This window comes from Oryctolagus cuniculus, chromosome 8 (assembly GCF_964237555.1).
Source record: "Oryctolagus cuniculus chromosome 8, mOryCun1.1, whole genome shotgun sequence".
NCBI lineage: Eukaryota > Metazoa > Chordata > Mammalia > Lagomorpha > Leporidae > Oryctolagus > Oryctolagus cuniculus.
In genome coordinates, this window is record NC_091439.1 from 62,289,763 (window position 1) to 62,309,869 (window position 20,107).

The following is a 20,107-nucleotide window of genomic DNA, read 5'->3' on the forward strand; positions in this document are numbered from 1 at the left end:
AAAGGGGTGCTGGCCAGGCATCTGAATAAGAATCTAATACCCATCTTTGATTTGATTTTAAGAAAAAAATAACTTTGAAGTATTCAACATTGTTCTTCTGGAAGCAGGTCTAACAGAAAATCAGATTTTTTTCCCTAGTAGCTAGTGACATTTTTACCTTGTAGCCTATGACATCATAAGGATTCATTTTCCTGGGACTAAGTTCTAGGATGATTGTTAGCAGAGTTCTTCTCAGCTCCCTTCTCCAAGTCCAGATGTTTGCATGAGCCAGATAGGTTCTCATTAGGAGTGATGCAGTTTCTGTCGCTGTTCAGTTACCTTACCAGCAAAGATTTGTGCTCTAATTGTGCATCTTTTGATCTCCCAAGATCTCACTTGTTCTGTGGCAAAATGATCAAATCACATTTTTTAATTATACATTAGTAGGTTTCTTTTAATCAAATTTTACCTAAATGTTTGTATAAAAGAATCAACCTACTCAGTTTTTATTAACTGGGTTTTAACATTTCTCCTAAAAATGAAGCAAGTTTATTAAATGTGGTTAAACTTCAAATCTCTCAAATGCATTTATCTTCTATGTGCCACAGTAACTATATTTCTCCTTTCCACAGATTAGAGTCCAAAGTTTTGTTACAGCTGCATGGAATGTTTTTCAACCTCTTCTTTTTGGTTTAGTTGGATCAGAAATATCTGTGTCAGCTCTTGAACCAAATACCATTGGTAAGAATAATTAGAGCACAAAAAATATAAAATTCAAAAATATTTAAGAAAATTATCAATTTTAAAATTTTATTTACAATATATCTTTTTAAAAAATCATAGATACTATGTAACAGACATATATTTGCTCTTCCTTATACTGTGTGATAGCTTTGACTCTTCCCTGGATGATCTGAGAAAATAGAGATTAAGATTTCTTTTCTGTGGGGAAATACTTGATGCTATCAGGAACTTTTAAATACTTCCATTTAGAAGTATTTACAAAAGGTCTATTTCTTCAGAATTGAATTCAATTTAAAATTTGTTAGTTCAGGGGCTGGTGCTGTGGCACAGTGGGTTAACGCCCTGGCCTGAAGTGCAGGCATCCCATGTGGGCGCTGGTTCTAGTCTGTGCTGCTCCTCTTCTGATCCAGCTCTCTGCTGTGGCCTGGGAAAGCAGTAGAAGATGGCCCAAGTGCTTGGGTCCCTGCACACACGTGGGAGGCCCAGAAGAAGCTCCTGGCTCAGCGCAGCTCTGCCCGTTGCAGCCATCTGGGGAGTGATCCAGCAGATGGAAAACCTCTCTCTCTCTCTCTCTCTCTCTCTGTCTCTACCTCTCTCTGTAACTCTGTCTTTCAAATAAATAAAATAAATCTTTTTAAAAAAATGTGTTAGTTCAGAATTGAATAAATGTCATCTATCTTCTTATATATGATGTTTCTACCATTAGATAACTCTTGCACTATATGCTGAATTCTCAATCATATTTGTATTTTTAAATTTTTATTTATTATTTATTTGAAAGAGAGAGAGAAAAAGAGACATGAAAGACAGAGATCTCCCATCTGTTGGTTCATTGTCTAAATGCCACAACAGCTGTGGCTTAGTCATGCAGAAGCCAGGAGCCAGGAACTCAATCAGGTCTTCCCCATGGGTTTTGGAGACCCAGCTACTTAAGCCATTGCTGCTGCCTCACAGGGTTCATTTTAGCAGGAAACTAGAAGTAGAAGAGAAACTAGGACTTGAACCCTGGCACTCCAACATAGGATGCAGGTGTCTCAAATGGTGCCTTCACCGCTAGGCGAAACACATATTCCTGCATTTTTTTGTAAAAAGATTTATCTTATTTATTTGAAGGGCAGAATTACAGAGAGAGGTAGAGCCAGAGAGAGAGATAGAGAGGTATTCCTTCCGATGGTCCACTCCCTCATGTCCACAACTGCCAGAGCTGAGCCGATCCAAAGCCAGGAGCCAGGAACTTCCTCTAGGTCTTCCACGTGGGTTCAAGGGCCCAAGGACTTGGGCCTCTTCCACTGCTTTGCCAGGCCAGTGCAGAGAGCTGGATCGGAAGTAGAGCAGCTGGGACACGAACCAGCGCCCATATGGGATGCCTGCGCTGCAGGCCAGGGCTTTAACCCATTGTGCCACAGTGCCAGCCCCATCATTTTTTATAATTATTAAATTCTAACTTAAAACTAGACATAAAGAAGCAGTAGCTTTAAAATGTTTTCAAAAGTTCTAGAAAGCATATCTCTAGGCATATGCTTTCTTCCCAAATGTTTTTTCATTTATGTTTGTTTTTATCTGTTGTAGGCGTTTGTGTTGCTACCCTCAGTCTGGCATTGTGTGTTCGAATTTTAACCACATTTCTGTTGGTGTGTTTTGCTGGTTTTAATTTTAAGGAGAAAATATTTATTGCTTTATCATGGATTCCCAAAGCTACAGTCCAAGTAAGAACATATTAAATCATTCTAATAATTTTATGATTTTATTTTTTTAAATTCTGAATGAAAAAGGTAAGGCTTACTGGCCTTACTTTTAGAATGCTTGTTTGATAATAGTTATTTATTAATACTAATGTAACCTCTTTAAAACTGAGATTTGAAAGCAATTATTATGAAATTGAAAAATATACTTTTACTGACACACTTCTTAAAGTTTATGAGATTGTTCCTAATTTCCTAAAATATAAAAGAGTTTATCTAGAAATTATAATTTTTATATTTTTTCTAATTTTTTAAATACATCTTTTCTATCCTGCTGCTCATTCTACCACATGAATACACATATATTATTTTAAATTATACATTTCTATGGATATTTGATTAATTTCAGAGTCCCTGCAATATCCTTTATAGGAAGGACAGGAACATTATTTGCTTTGTTTCTCATTATTTTTCCATGGCACTTAACACAGTGCCTGGCACACATGAGGTAAATAAGCATTGTGTGCCTAAAATAAATATGAATTGCATACCTACAAGAATGAATTAATAAATGAATGAATGAAAAAGGCGACCTTGTAGTTTTGTCCTCTAATTCAATGATATTCTCCTTCTAAAAGATATTGCTACTTGTTAGACTGTTTTAACCTAGCAACATAATTCCTCATTTAATTGGAATTCTCTGCACTGTTATTCCAAAGCAGAAGCTTGTAAATTTCTATGCAACAGAATTCTCTTGGTTAGAAAATCAGTCCCAAGGGACTAGATTGCCTATTTTAAATGCCATGGTACTTGTCTATAACATTAGGCAAGTCACTTCTTAATCTCTCTATGCTGCCATTTCCACATTTTCCAGTGAGTCTGTAATTGAATCTACTTCATAAGCAGTGTTGTGAGGATTAAATGAAATAACACACATAAAGTGCTCAGCACAGTCTCTGGCACATGATGGTGCTCAAGCAGTGATGTTACTAATAATTAATTAATTAATGTTATTAATTTTAACTTCAAGTAACATAAATAATAATAGCTTTTTGTTTCCAATTTCTGCTGTAGGGATAATAAATCTGCAAAAGGAGTATCTGTCCATCCCTCTATTTTGTCTCCTTCCAACAATACATTTGCAATTTTGTTTCATTATTTCATAATTTTTGTAAAGCAGGGAAAAAAAGAAAAGCAGATGTTTCCTCAAGTCCTTCAGTATTATTCCTCTTCTGCCTGATCTTGTCTCCTGGATCTAGGCTGTCATCTGTACAAAGAATATCAAACTGGTTCCAGTGAGTAGCAAGAAATACAAAATTAGTTATTTATGCAAGTAGACAGTCACAACAGCAATGACAGCTGATAAAAATGTGATAGATGAATTGGATGAACAAAATTTTTTAAGTTTTCACTTTCATCTCTTCCTCCATTCTCTGCTGTTTGAAGATACTAATGAAAATTCAAGCAGAACCTTTATATAAATAAATAAATTGTTAAAAATATTCAAGTAGAAAAAATGGAAGATGTTAAGAGGGCACATAAAGAATGTGGTTATAAATGTAAGATAAGTTTGCTAACTGGATTCTTCTGAAGAAATAATATTAAATCTAAGTTACTAGGTGGAAATCATTTGTCATCTAATAGCAGTCTCTATATGGTATGTTTCACTTGAGGATTAAACAAATTAATAAAAGAAAAGCTTTAAGAATGGTAACTGCCATATGATAAATTATATCTAACTATATAAGCATTATTAATTTCATAATTATTAACATCATCTCTTAAAAGTCACTGGCTTTGGCAGCTCTTTTATGTTCAAAATCTCTTCTAAACGCTAAGATTCTTTAGAGTTGGTTTTCTACCTGATTTATGTTTCTCTCCCTTGAATCAAATACACTAGCTTATATTTAGTAAACAAAAAGTTACATATATAATATATATATATACACATACAAGTGTTGTGTATATATATATATAAATGAAACCACTTTTATTCACTGACTTGGAATATAGAAAATGATCTTAAACTGGGGGTTCTTTTGTCATAATCTTTGATATTAGACTAATATTTCTACCAGTACATTGTCACTTTATAACTTCATAAAAATATGTATCTGTATTTAATCCCTAAAAATGATGGCAATTTCAGATGCAAATTAGCAAATATAAAGAAGGATAGCAAGACCTTTGTTTTAAGTAATTAAAAATAAATATGATATAATAAATCTGGGGAAATTTTTTGTGGCACTGGAGGTCATTTTAAAACAAAGAATTCAAAGGAATTCATCCCTTGACATGCAGGGAATGAGGACTGAATGGGAAGAGAAACTTATTATCTGAATACATGCTGTGTGCCAGGTGTTCTTTCTATTCTCATATTTAATCCTCACAACTATTCCAGTGGGGTTAAGTATGAGGGTACATCAGAAAAAGGTTTGGAAAAATGGAACCAAAAGATAAGTTAACTTTAGTGCAGAAAATCTGATATGCATGCCTGCTTTTTTCATAATACACATTTTCCATGAACCTTTTGAAGTACTCTCACGTTGTTCATTTTACAAGTAATTAGAAAGAGTTTGAGTTGGTTGTACAAGATCACTCATGTGGTTACAGCAAAAACAGAACTCAAACCCAGTTTGTTAGAATCCAAAACTCCTGTCAGTCCTGTGTCACACCACCTCCCAAGTAAGAACAATGAGAACAGTAAATCCTAGCGAATCTTGGAAGCCTTAGTATCTTGTGTTTTCTTATTGCTGCCAAGAACCCAGTGGTACATGGTAAAGGCAACTAAGTAAAACGCTGCTTCAAATGGAACACTTAAAGATCTGAGGGTAATGTGAGCACTCAAATGTTTCAACAGGGAAAGGCTGAGAGGACAGGAGTGTAAAATCTGCTCCAAAGAGTTTGAACACTGAGTTGTCCTTCCTGTGCTATTCTCCCAGATATATTCACTAAGCAGAACACAGAACTGATGCATAAGCACTTTTACTCTTGTCTCATTTTTTTCTATTAGCCTAGTACTAGCAATTTTTTGTTTGTTATTTTAAAAGAGCCATTTACTTTTATTGCATGTTAACTGTGTTTAACATCTTTCCCCCTAAATGCAGGCTGTATTAGGTCCTTTGGCTCTAGAAACAGCAAGACGCACTGCACCCCACTTGGAAGCATATTCGAAGGATGTGATGACAGTAGCATTTTTAGCCATCTTGATCACAGCTCCAAATGGAGCTCTAATTATTGGCATATGGGGGCCCAAAATACTTACACGCCATTATAATCCAAACAAAATAAAACTGCATTTGTCAGCATTAGAACATCATTAAAAGGTATATTTATTACATCACTGACCTGCTTCTTTTCATGAATTATCTCACATGACAAATAATTAAATGTAGAAATAAGTGGAGACTGTTCATAGAACCCAGGATTTAGTGACTATATAACTCACTGTACTACTCAATTCTTTATTTTTAAAGTTAATTTAATATAAATAATATTAAATGAAATGCTCCCTTAGTATTTACATGTTTAAGAACAACGTAAAAAAAAAAGTCTATAAATACCCTAGTAAAGTCATCTATCAGGTTGAGTTTGCTGTCATGATACAAATTAAGCATAATAAGAATTAAATGACCTTAATGACAGCAATAAAAATCTTTGACTATTGAACTTGGTAAAATAGACTAATCCAAATAGGAGGAGTAGAACTCTCCATCACTTTAGTAACTGTTTTAAAAATCATCCAAAAAAAAAAAGACAGCAATAAAACAAATCACATTTAAATGGGTCAACTAAATAGGTTTTTTGTTGTTTTTTTAAACATCATCACTTATATATAAATGGAAATACAGATCATTAAAAGTGTGTGAATACAGAACATGAAATTTAGTTTTTACTTAAGCAGTTACATGAATAAGGTTGTTCTTAAGTTTCTTCCTTGACAACCCCATTTGAACCACTGAACAAATTATACTTAAATTATCAGTAGTAAAAATTCAGATTTTTTTTTTTTTTTTTGACAGGCAGAGTGGACAGTGAGAGAGAGAGACAGAGAGAAAGGTCTTCCTTTGCCATTGGTTCACCCTCCAATGGCCGCTGTGGCAGGCGCACCGCGCTGATCCGAAGGCAGGAGCCAGGTGCTTCTCCTGGTCTCCCATAGGGTAAAGGGCCCAAGGACTTGGGCCATCCTCCACTGCACTCTCTGACCACAGCAGAGAGCTGGCCTGGAAGAGGGGCAACCGGGACAGAATGCGGCGTCCCGACCAGGACTAGAACCCGGTGTGCCGGCACCGCAAGGCAGAGGATTAGCCTATTGAGCCACAGCGCCGTCCAAAAATTCAAATTTAAACATGAAAATATGGAACAACAGCAACAAAAGAAAAGGAAGTACCTTCATTACCAAACAAATTAACAAATTTGCAGACACTCAGATACTTTCTGAGGCATATCAAAACACCTACATCAAAGGTTGCATTTATTTGAGAGGTATCAATACATTTTCAGTGCTGAGACTATTTGTAGCACTTACAGTATACACAAAGCAGCATTAGACTACTATGGTTCACATTTGAGAAACACAGATTTAAGCTTTTTGCTACAACTTGCCAATTTAACATTATACCAGTGCAGTGAAAGGTCATCATTTCCTATTGTTTTCTTCTGAAACTCAATAAGCAAGTTATTTAAGTACATGAAATAATACCATGTCTTCTTCCTTATAACAGTAAAATTTTTAAAACTCAAATACTTTGTATTATGGAAACTATCCAGCTGTACAAAGGCTCCCAAATACAGGACAGTCATAAAGTTTCTTCTTTGTAGATTCCATTAATTTATAGTTATTTTAATGCAGATAAATGCAGGACACTACTCCAGATTATTGGGCAACAAAAATATCAATGTGTCATTACCTGTATTTAAGTATGAGCATACTACAACCACAACCATGGCAAATTAATGCCCTCACATGTCCTCCACTGCTTCCAGGGTTCCTTTCCAAGTCACAGGAGCTAGTTTAATAGATACCGTTGAGTTTCTGTGTATACAAAGGCTGTTGATTTTTGTGCATTGATTTTATACCCTGCTACTTTGCCAAACTCTTCTATGAGTTCCAATAGTCTCTTAGTAGAGTTCTTTGGGTCCCCTAAATAAAGAATCATGTCATCTGCAAAGAGGGATAGTTTGAGTTCTTCCTTCCCAATTTGTATCCCTTTAATTTCTTTTTCTTGCCTAATAGCTCTGGCTAGAACCTCCAGAACTATATTGAATAGCAGTGGTGAGAGTGGGCATCCCTGTCTGGTTCCAGATCTCAGTGGAAATGCTTCCAACTTTTCCCCATTCAATAGGATGTTGGCTGTGGGTTTTTCATAGATTGCTTTGATTGTATTGAGGAATGTTCCTTCCAAACCCAGTTTGCTTAGAGTTTTCATCATGAACGGGTGTTGAATTTTATCAAATGCTTTCTCGGCATCTATTGAGATAATCATATGGTTTTTCTTCTGCATATCATGTATGGATTTCTTTAATTTGTCAATTTGCTTCTGATTACCTCTAAGTAATCCTATGATCAATTTTTTTGAGTTTCTGGCATTTCTTCAATCTCTTCATTTTCACATTCTGTATTGAAGTGTTGTTGTGTTCCTTTGGAGGCATCATGTTGTCTTCCTTATTCTTATTTCTTGAGTTGCAGTGTCTATTTTTGGGCATTTGTGGAGATACTCTTTTTGTTTTCCTGTAATGGCTTTTATCTTTGAACTATGCCTCTGTGGATTAGTGGAGTGTCTGCTTTTTCAGTGAATACCCTGAGCCATGCATTGGGTGTGGCCATGGAGCTCTGTTCAGTGCTCCAGGTGAGGGGAGTGTCCAGGGTGACACTCAAATTCTTTTTCATTTTTATTTTATCAGAGGGGCGAATTAATCTGCTCTGTTGGTGTAGACTCGTGCTTACTTCTCCTCCAAGGAGATCAATGCCTGGTTGCTAGCCCCAGTGGGTATAATATTCATTCACACTGCCACAAGAACCACACAAAGGATCTTTGCAGTCGTCAGTGTGAACACAGATCCCTCAGCAGTGACCCTCACCAGGGAATCAGGGAGCCCCAAGCATGTGGAACCACCCACAGTGACTGCCCAAAGACCCATCCCTACCCTGCCCCCTCACACGCAGCCATATTGTTTTCACAGTCCCAGCACATACTACTCCCACAGTCAGGAACACCCAGCCCCATGTCAATTCTCCCAGCCATACTCAGGTATCTCCTCTTAGCTGGTTGCTGGATGCAGACATGAACTGGCGCAGTTGTTACAGATGTCCAAAATGGCACCCGCCCTCTCTCATCTAGTTACAGGACACTGGTGCCAGGTGGTTGGAAAAAGAGAAATATGCCCCCTTTTTATTCTCTAGATTGGCAGGTACACTGATCCCCACAAGGCTCCAAGCCATACTCATGCCAAGTTCTTCCTGCAGCTTGGGCTGCTGCAGTCTAATCTCACCTCACTCTCAAAAGCTGGTGCTGAGTCTCTTAGCTGCTGGAGTCCTGAGCTGTGTGCATTCATGCCCTTCACTTAGGTCCACTGTGTCCCTCTAATTTGTGTAGAGTTTCCTCTACCATTTTCTCTGGATCTCTTCCCTGAGATTAGACTCTCTCCATGTTTTTTGGTGTTTGTTGTTGTTTTTTGATTTTTTTTAACTCAGAACTTGTTTTTTTTTTTGTATAAAAATTTACTTATTTATTTGAAGGTCAGAGTTACACAAAGAGAGGAGAGGCATAGAGGTCTTCCATCCACTGGTTCACTCCCCAGTTGGCCACAGTGGCTGGAACTGCACTGATCCAAAGGCAGGAGCCAGGAGCTTCCTCCGGGATTTCCCACGCGGGTGCAGGGGCCCAAAGACTTAGGCCATCTTCTACTTCTTTCCCAGGCCATAGCAGAGAGCTGCATTAGAAGAGGAGTAACTGGGACTCTAAATGGCACCCATGGGATGCCAGCACTGCAGGTAGTGGCTTTACCTGCTACACTACAGCACCAGCCCCTCATAGCTTAATATTAAGGAAAGGAGATTCAACTAAATAGATTTTAAAATCTGGTCTTGGTGATTATACCTGAAAAAATATGGTAAATAAAAGAACCATAGTTGGAGGATATGTGTATGACCTAGCAGATAAGACACCTTTTGGAATTCCCAAGTCCCAAATCTAAGTATCAGGATTCAATCCACAGCTCAGGCTCCTCATTTCAGGTTTGTACTAAAGCAGACCCTGGGAAGCACCAGTTGATGGCTCAAGTAGTTGGGCTCCTGCTACCCATATGGGACAGCTGAATTGAGTTTCCTTTTCTGGAGTCTCTCTCCAGCTGTTTTGGACATGTAGAGAGTAAATAAGATGGCAGTGTTCCCTATCCCTTACTCTCTTGCTCTCTCTCTCAAATTAAAAAAATATTTTTTGAAGAACCATAATTGGTCTTACATTCATTCTGGAATATCCTTAAAATGTAAGTCTGGTTTAGCAGTTTTTACATGAAACACTATCTTCAGTTTTTATTTACAAAATTAAATCACAAATGGAAATGAATTGTATTTTTTTCTGTTAGTATTAAAAGACCCAAGCATTAAAGGGAGCTGGTAGAAATGAGAAATCCAGCCAGAGCCAGTGCAGTGGCTTAGCAAGTTAAGCTCCCACCTACAGCGCTGGCATCCCGTATGGGTGCCAGTTCAATTCCTGGCTGCTGCACTTCGGATCCAGCTCCCTGCTAATGTGCCTGGGAAGGCAGCAGAAAATGGTCCCCAAGTGTTTGGGCCTGTTCTGTTTGCAGTTGCATTTTATTCTGAACTTGACAGCATAAATTTGTTTTCCTCTGAACTTCTTACAGTTCATCTACAGTTTTCTGTATACCTTTCAAAGGTTATGAATCCAAAGTCTTTGTGTTTCACACTTCCACCAATCATTATTTTTACATTGTTAAGGCAGGTCCAAAGAAGCCATGTCTTCTCCCCAAATCTCAATGTAAACATTTGTGAATTCTTTTGCTGTAGCTCCAAGTCCTGCTTCTTGTTCTATATAAGACGTAAACCACCCAACAGATAACTTTGCCATCATTTAGAAGTGACCATTTCATATTTTCAATAGCTCTTTCAGTGTCTTCCATATCTGAAAATGTATAAATCCATAACCCTCAGAACTACATTCATCACAAAACATCTTAACATGAAAGACTGCCAGCAAAAAAATAGATCATGCAATACTTTATTACTAATGGATTTGTCCAAATTTTTGGTAACTATGTTATCTACTTTTGTACAAAGATGAGTGGCCAGGCACCAAGACCACGTGGTACATACTGGCTTGTCCTTGTACCAAAAGTAAGGAAATCCAAAATACATTTCGCATCTGCCTGGCCAGGAACTGTGGGGGATCCTGTTCCTTCAGAATCAGACACAGAGGACAGCACAGGTTATGTGAGGGTGCCAGTCACTCCACCCAGAGTGGTGAGAGCTAGCTGGCCGTACCCAGGAGTGAGCTCTTCAGTGAGAAGAGACCAAGTGCCAGAACCCTGTAGGGGACAGAGGCCAGCACAGAGGGACAAAGCTCACCGAGAATCTGAGCTGCTGCATTTTCTTTTTCTTTTTCTTTTTTTTAATTATTTTTTTATTTTTTGACAGGCAGAGTGGACAGAGAGAGAGAGACAGAGAGAAAGGTCTTCCTTTTGCCGTTGGTTCACCCTCCAATGGCCGCCTCAGCCAGCGTACCGCGCTGATCCGATGGCAGGAGCCAGGTACTTATCCTGGTCTCCCATGGAATGCAGGGCCCAAGCACCTGGGCCATTCTCCACTGCACTTCCCTGGACACAGCAGAGAGCTGGCCTGGAGGAGGGGCAACCGGGACAGAATCCGGCACCCCGACCGGGACTAGAATCTGGTGTGCCGGCGCCACAAGGCGGAGGATTACCTATTGAGCCGCGGCGCCAGCCTGAGCTGCTGCATTTTCAAGTGTGCAGCATGCTAAACCCCTGCAGGCTGCAAGCTTTGGGCTAAGATGGTCCTGTCAGTTCTGGCCAAAGACCTGGAGCCCATAGGTCCTCCTGGGAGCTGCAGCGGGCCGTGGCCTTGGCTATTTTGCCTGATTATTTTATAAAAAGAAAAAAATATGTCTCCAGCAATGGAGATGCAGACTTTTTGTAAAATTGGGGGGTAGGGGATGATGAAGATATTTTAAGGATTTTGATGGGTCAGGGTAGGAGGGCTTTGTTTAAAATAATGTGTGTTCTGAGCCAACTGCTAGGGGAAGGGACCCACTACTGTTTAAATGCACTGTCTCCAGTGACCTCAGCTTTTCCCTTTTAATTATGAAGAAGTCCAAACCTTCAGAAAGGTAGGAAAAACAAACACCCACATAATTACCACCCAAAGCAGTAATTGTTAACATTTTTTCAGGTTTGCTTCACATGTAATTTTAAAATTTGTGCTAAAATAAATTATTACAGGCACCATGCTGATTTTGCTCTCTATACTCAGGCATATATATATCCAGCATGATGACAACTCCATTATCTCTTTAAAACCAGTTGCCAGTAATTCCTTAAATTATTAAGTACCCAAATATTTTCAAATAGATTCCCCAATCAGAGCAATTATTATAAGCCAAGATCTAATCAAGAACCAAACCACACGTTGTTATGACTTATCTTGTAATCCAGCACAATTCCTCCACACTCACACCCCTGTAAAATGGCATTGACATTTTGAAGGGACCATGCCTGCTACCACATAGAACATACCCCATTCTGGATACGTGAAACTTCATTTCAGTTAGTTTACTCCTCTACCCCCTGAGTTTCCTGAAATGGGATGTTAAATCCAAAGATTTGGGTATCTTGAGCATTTTTGGCTAGAGTCATCTGTAGGTGATGCTGTGTACTTTAAATGGCAGCACGTCAGGAAGTGTTTTTAATGTCTCATTCCACTTCAGTGATGCCAGTTTTCACTACCAATTTGAGGTAGTGACTATGAGATCTCTACATTGTAAAGGTACGTTTTTCTAATTAATCTTGAAATATCTTCACTCCATGCAAAATATTCAATACTTTAATAAGTTTTTTTAAATTTAAAATTGTTTATTCATTTGAAAGTGAGAGAGAGAAGAATCTCCCATCTGCTGATTCACTCCCCAAACGGCTGCAACAGTCAGGGCTGGGCCAGACTGAAGCCAGGAGCCAGTAACTCCATCCTGGTCTCCCATGTGAGTGGCAGGGGCCCAAGTACCTAACCCATCTTCCGCTGCTTTCCCAGGAGCATTGACTTCCCAGGCACATTAAAGGGGAGCTGGAGTAGATGTGGGGCAGCTGGGACTCAAACTAGACACTCCCACATGGGATGAGCATCACAGGCACTGGCTTACCCATCAGCACCACAACACCAGGCCCTCTTTCTCCATTTTTAAATTGGATTGTTTTCTTGGTATCGAATTGATTCCTTATATACTTTGCATATTAATTTCTTCTAAGATACATGGTTTTCAAATATTTGCTCCCATTCCATATATTGTCTCTTTATCTGTTGATTGTTCCCTGTACTATGCCGAAGCTTTTTGGTTTTGTGTGATCACATTTGTCTGTTTTTGTTCTTGTTGCTTATGATTTAGGATATTTCCAGAAAATCAGTGCCAAGACCAACATCTTGCATCTTTAACTATATGTTTTCTTGCAGCAATTTCAGAGTTTAGGGTCTTATTTTCAAGTATTTGAACCATTTTGAGTTGATTTTTGTATATGAGATGAGATTATGGTCTAACTTCATTTTTCCGTGTATGAATACCCAACTCTCCCAACACCATTTATTGAAGAGTGTCCTTTCCCCATATTGTCTTCTTGGCATCTTTGTTAAAAACAAATCAAAGATGTGAATTTATTTTGGGGCTCTTTATTTTGTTCTGGTGGTCTACATGTCTGTATGGTGGTATCATGCTGTTATGATTATAACTTTGTAGACTAATTTGAAATTTGGTAGTGTAGTGCCTCCAGCTTTGTTGTTTTTGCTGAAAATTTGCTAGTTGGGCTTTTCTGTGATTCCATACAAATTTTAGGGTACTCTTTTTTTTAACAAAAAATTTATCTTTTTTTAACATTTATTTAGTAAATATAAATTTCCAAAGTACAGCTTATGGACTAAAATGGCTTTTCCCCCCCATAACATCCCTCCCACCCGCAACCCTCCCATCTCCCGCTCCCTCTCCCATTCCATTCATATCAAGATTCATTTTCAATTATAATATATACAGAAGATCAGTTTAGCATATATTAAGTAAAGATTTCATCAGTTTGCCCCCACACAGAACACAAAGTGCAAAATACTGTTTGAGCACTAGTCATAGCATTAATTCACATTGAACTACACATTAAGGACAGAGATCCTACATGAGAAGTAAGTGCACAGTGACTCTTGTAGTTGACTTAACAAATTGACACTCTTGTTTAAGGCATCAGCAATCTCCCCAGGCTCTAGTCACGAGTTGCCAAGACCATGGAAGCCCCCTGAGTTTGCCGACTTTGATCTTATTTTGACAAGGCCATTGTCAAAATGGAAGTTCTCTCCTCCCTTCAGAGAAAGGTACCTCCTTCTTTGATGGCCTGTTCTTTCTACTGAGATCTCACTTGCAGAGATCTTTCATTTAGGTTTTTGTTTTGTTTTGTTTTGCCACAGTGTCTTGGCTTTCCATGCCTAAAATACTCTCATGGGCTCTTCAGCCAGATCCGCATGCCTTAAGGGCTGATTCTGAGGCCAGAGTGCTGTTTAGGACATCTGTCATTCTATGAGTCTGCTGTGTATCCCACTTCCCATGTTGGATCGTTCTCTCTCTTTTTTATTCTGTCAGTTAGTATTAGCAGACACTAGTCTTGTTTATGTGACCCCTTTGACTCTTAGACCCATCATTATGATCAATTGTGAACTGAAACTGATCACTTGGACTAGTGAGATGGCATTGGTACATGCCACCTTGATGGGATTGAATTGGAATCCCCTGGCACATTTCTAACTCTACCATTTGGGGCAAGTCAGCTTGTGCATGTCCCAAATTGTATATCTCCTCCATCTCTTATTCCCACTCTTATATTTAACAGAGATCACTTTTCCATTAACTTTAAACACCTAAGAATAACTGTGTATTAATTACAGAGTTCAACCAATAGTATTAAGTAGAACAAAAAAATACTAAAATGGATAAAGTATTAAATTGTACATCAACAGTGATGACAAGGGCTGATCAAGTTACTGTTTCTCATGGTGTCCATTTCACTTCAACAGGTTTCCTTTTTGGTACTCGGTTAGTTGTCACCAATCAGGGAGAACATATGATATTTGTCCCTCTGGGACTGGCTTATTTCACTCAGCATGATGTTTTCCAGATTCCTCCATCTTGTTGCAAATGACCAGATGTCATTGTTTATTACTGCTGTATAGTATTCTATAGAGTACATGTCCCATAATTTATTTATCCAGTCTACTGTTGATGGGCATTTGGGTTGATTCCAGGTCTTAGCTATTGTGAATTGAGCTGCAATAAACATTAAGGTGCAGACCGCTTTTTTGTTTGCCAATTTAATTTCCTTTGGGTAAATTCCAAGGAGTGGGATGGCTGGGTTGTATGGTAGGGTTATATTCAGGTTTCTGTGGAATCTCCAGATTGACTTCCACAGTGGCTTTACCAGTTTGCGTTCCCACAAACAGTGGGTTAGTGTCCTTTTTCCCCACGTCCTCGCCAGTATCTGCTGTTGGTAGGTTTCTGTATGTGAGCCATTCTGACCGGGGTGAGGTGAAACCTCATTGTGGTTTTGATTTGCATTTCCCTGATTTCTAGTGATCCTGAATATTTTTTATGTGCCTGTTGGCCATTTGGATTTCTTCTTTTGAAAAATGTCTATTGAGGTCTTTGGCTCATAAAAATATTTATCTCATTTATTATTTGAAGGCAGAATTACAGAGGACAGAGGCAGAGAGAGAGAGAGAGAGAGGTCTTTCATCCACTGGTTCACTCCCCAAATGGCTACAATGGCTGGATCTTGACTGATCTGAAGCCAAGAGCCAGCAGCTTATTCTGGTCTCCATGCAGATGCAAGGGTCCAAGGACTTATACCATCTTCTACTGCTTTCCCAAGCCACAGCAGAGAGCTGGATCTGAAGTGGAGCAGCCAGGATTTGTACCGGCACCCACATGGAATGCTGACACTGCAGATGGAGGCTTTACTCGCTATGCCACAGTGGCAGCCTCAAGTATACTCTTTCTGTTTCTATGGAAAATGACACTGAAATTTTATAGAGGTTGCATTAAATCCATCAGTTGCTCTGAATAGCATGGACATTTTAACAATATCCATTGTTCCAATGCATGAGCAACGTATGTTTTCTCATTTATTTGTCTCGTCTTCAATTTCTTTAATCAATGTTTTATAGTTTTCAAGGTATACATCTTTCATACCCTTGGCTAAATTTATTCTAAGTATTTTATTGTGGCTATTGTAAATGAGAGTGTTTTCTTGACTTTGTCAGTTTGTAATTAGTGTCAGAAACACTGCTGGCTTTTGTATATTGGTTTTGTATCTTGGAGCTTTACTGAATTCATTTATTCTTGCTAGTGGAATCTTTAGGGTTTTTTGCATAACAATTATGTCATCTGCAAAGAGACGATTTCACTTCTTCCTTTTATTTCGTGCCTAATTCTCCTGCCATAGCTTCTAGTACTGTGTTGAATAGAAGATGGTGAGGGTTGGCATCCTTGTCTTATGCCTGATCTTAAAGGAAAATCTTTCCATTTTTCACCACTGAGTATGATTTTAGTTGTGGGTTTATCATTTATGGACTTTCTTGTATTGTGGCACATTCCTTCTTTTTTTAATTTATTTATTTGAAAGTCAGACTTACAGACAGAGAGGAAGAGACAGAGACATGGAGATCTTCCATCTGCTGGTCACTCCCCAGATGGCCACAATGGCCAACACTGAGTCAGAACAAAGCCAGAAGCCAGGCGCTTCATCCAAGTCTCCCAAAAGGGTGCAGGAGGCCCAAGTACTTGGGCCATCTTTCCATGTTTTCCCAGGCCATTAGAAGAGAGCTGGATCAGAATTGTAGCAGCCAGGACATCAACTGGCGCCCATATGGGATGCCAGTATCATAGGCAGCAGCTTTACCTCCTATATCACAATGCCAGCCCAATGCACATTCCTTCTATACTTGATTTGTTGGAAGTTATTATGATAAAAGAGTGCTGAACTGTTGTGAAATAAATTTTAGGTATCTATGTAGATTTTCATATATTTTTGTCCTTCATTCTGTTAATGTGGTATATTACATTTATTGATCTGTATCTATTGAACCTCCCCTGGAGAGAATTTAATCTATGGCTGTATTCCCAGAACTGAGGTAAGCAGTCATCTATTTTTGGCTTATATCCACATAGTAAGGTGACCTTTCAATGAACAAAACTTAGCTTTTATCCTCCTGTGGAAACAGGAGAACTCCTATGCAGACATAGTTGCAAATTGAGGGAGAGAATCTTTTACCATAGGTTTTGAAGACACAGGGAAATACACCACTTGCTCACACTGCTTGTACATTCTAGTCCTTCTCATGCCCAATCCTTGATGTGCTACTTCCATTGTGTTATGGATTACTGATGGCCAGCCTGCCCTTATGACATGGTAGCCCTTATGACAAAGTCATGATGGGATTTAGAGCCACAGGGTCACTTAAAGCCCAGGGACAGGCAGTCCATTTCTACCTGCATCCAGTAGCATGCCAGGAGCTATTATGATAGGTAAGTATGATGGCCAGTGCCACAGCTCAATAGGCTAATCCTCCACCTGTGGCGCCGGCACACCAGGTTCTAGTCCCTGTCGGGGCGCCGGATTCTGTCCCGGTTGCCCCTCTTCCAGGCCAGCTCTCTGCTATGGCCCGGGAGTGCAGTGGAGGATGGTCCAAGTCCTTGGGCCCTGCACCCCATGGGAGACCAGGAGAAGCACCTGGCTCCTGGCTTTGGATCAGTGCGGTGCGCCAGCCGCAGCAGCCATTGGAGGGTGAACCAACAGCAAAGGAAGACCTTTCTCTCTGTCTCTCTCACTGTCTAACTCTGCCTGTCAAAAAAAAAAATTATAGAATTATATAGTGTATAATTATTTGCAGATGGCACCTCATAGGACTGTGTTGTGATTCTCCTTTTGAGATTTGCCATAAAACTCTGCATGGTGTCTTCCCACAGCATACATCTCTGTATAACCCACACAAGAGTACTCCTTGCACTGGAGCTGAACCTGCTGTAGAGCTCTTTGCTTCTCTAACTCCCTATCAAACCTATGGCCAACTTCCTGTCAAAGCCTTGCGTATCAGTCAGCAAATGTGTCAGAGCAGTGTTCCAAGTATCAAATATGCTGCCCCAGAGGCCTCCGAGGCATTGTACCCCCTTCTTCATGGTAGGAAGATGAAATGGTGATAGGTGAGATGAAATGGTTTGTCCTCCCTCAGAACCCTGGAATTCCTAAAATCTTTGCTAATGTGTTAGGTTCTTTCATCCTTAGACAGGTTTGCTCTCACTGTTGGGGATATGTGTCTCCTCAGGGTGACCAACATACTGTCTACTTCCTACACAGTGCATTGGAACTGATAAAGGACAAATGGGGGCCGGCGCCGTGTCTCAATAGGCTAATCCTCCACCTACCGGCGCCAGCACCCTGGGTTCTAGTCCCTGTCGGGGCGCCGGATTCTTTCCCGGTTGCCCCTCTTCCAGGCCAGCTCTCTGCTGTGGCCTGGGAAGGCAGTGGAGGATGGCCCAAGTGCTTGAGCCCTGCACCCTCTGGGAGACCAGGAGAAGCACCTGGCTCCTGCCTTCGGATTAGCGCGGTGTGCTCGCGGCAGCGCGCCAGCCGCGGCGGCCATTGGAGGGTGAACCAACAGCAATGGAAGACCTTTCTCTCTGTCTCTCTCTCTCACTATCCACTCTGTCAAAAAAAAAAAAAAAAAAAAAAAAAAAAAAAAAAAAAGGACAAATGGGATGCTCTGTAGAATTTATAGGTAGTTTGAGTCTTTGGCCTATATTGTGACAAAGGGTAGAAAAGCTAATATGAGGGGTCTTGAAAAAGTTAATGGAAAATTAGGAGTATGGAAAATTACACATGGCTCTCAAGCTGTTTTACAACAAAACAAACCTCTTTTAATTCCATTTTTCCATGAGCTTTTTGAAGTCCTTTTGTGTGATATAGATCTTGGTTAAGACCCTGAATGTAGGGATCTTGTAGGGCATAGTGGGTTAAGCCTCCGTCTGTGGTACCAGTGTCCCATTTGGACACCAGTTCAAGTCCCAGCTCCTCTTCTTCCAATCCAGCTCCCCACTAAAGTCTTGGGAAAGCAGTAGAATATGGCCCAAGTTCTTGGGCCCCTGCACCCACATAGGAGATCCAGAAGAAGCTCCTGGCTCCTGGCTTTGGATGGACCCAGCTCTGGTGGTTGTGGCTATTTGGGGAGTGAACCAACAGATAAAAGACCTCTCTGTCTGTCTCTCCTTATCTGTAACTCTGCCTCTCTAATAAATAAATAAATAAATCTTTTTTTAAAAATGGAAGAAGGTGGAGGGAAAGAGGAAGTGGAAGAGTGCTTTGCTCCAAAATAACATTCTGTTAACTCAGAATCTCAGATGGGGATCAGGAGTCTAAATTAAAAAAAAAAAAACACTCTGAATGTATGCTGTTGTCCTTCCAATGAATGTTGAATTGCTTCTGGTAAATTTCCCTCCAAGTACTGCTTCAGCCATTTTACAGTATATATCTATCAATGATCGTTACATTTTCATTCAGTTCTAAATGTGCTCTGATCTTTATTATAATTTCTTCTTGGTTCCATCTGGAAACGTTTCTTCTAATTTCTACATGTGTAGACTTACTTTGGATACTTTATTATTGATTTCTAATAATAGTGCTTTTATTCTGCATACCAATGTAAAAATTCAATACTTGCTTTTACATCTAATTTCTGGCCAGTTTTTACATATATTTCAAGTGTGCCTGGAAAGAACAGATATTCTTTAACTGTTCATCCAGAAGGTGTTGCAGCACAACAGATTAAGCAGCAGCTTGAGATGCCCACATCCTGTATTGGAATGCCTGGGTTTGATCCTGGCCACTTCTCTTCCAACCCAGCTTCCTGGTAGGCTGTTGATGATGCTTAAGTGCTTGTGCCCCAGCTACCCAAGTGGGAGGACCAGACAGAGTTTCAGAATCCTGTCTTTAGCGTGGCTCAGCCCTGGCTGTGCACCTGGAGAGAGAACCAGAAGATGGGAGATAACTTTCTCTCTCTATCCCTCTCTTGCTCACTCGCTCTGCCTTTGAAATAGATGAAAACAAATAAGCAATTTTTAAAAGAGTTCTATAGCATCTATATTGTTTTACTAATTTTATGCCCATCTAGTCAATTACTGAAAATGCTAAAATCTTTCACTGTATTTGTAGGTTTGTCAGGGACATTTTGCAAGCCTATTAACTTTGCACTTACTTCTTGTGAGAAGTAGTGTTAGGTATGTACATTTTAGAATTGATATACCCTCCTCATGAATTTTTACTACTTATGTAATACCCTCGTCATGAATTTTTACTACTTATGTAAGTGTGAGGGGGTACATTTCAGGATTTCTGTACTGAGCAATGAAAAATGTGACCACGAGGTGGCAGTA

At 39.5% G+C, this 20,107-nt stretch overlaps 1 protein-coding gene across 10 annotated transcripts in view; it reads left to right on the forward strand.

Annotated features, from left to right (window-relative positions):
* Positions 1-20,107, forward strand: part of SLC9B1 (solute carrier family 9 member B1) — a 157,899-nt gene that overhangs the window by 77,223 nt on the left and 60,569 nt on the right. For 6 of the 10 annotated variants that reach the window (XR_011378326.1, XR_011378328.1, XR_011378327.1 and 3 more), the window contains exons 11-12: positions 612-720; positions 2,293-2,429. Coding sequence is in view for 2 of the 10 variants with exons in the window: in XM_070047787.1 (XP_069903888.1) it covers positions 612-720; positions 2,293-2,429; positions 5,513-5,728 (462 nt within the window). In the remaining 8 variants the exon portion in view is untranslated. Of the gene's footprint in view, positions 1-611; positions 721-2,292; positions 2,430-3,479; positions 3,701-5,512; positions 5,826-20,107 lie in introns of those variants that run through there. The other 4 variants (XR_007909145.2, XR_007909146.2, XM_051819537.2 and 1 more) reach the window with 4 other exon arrangements.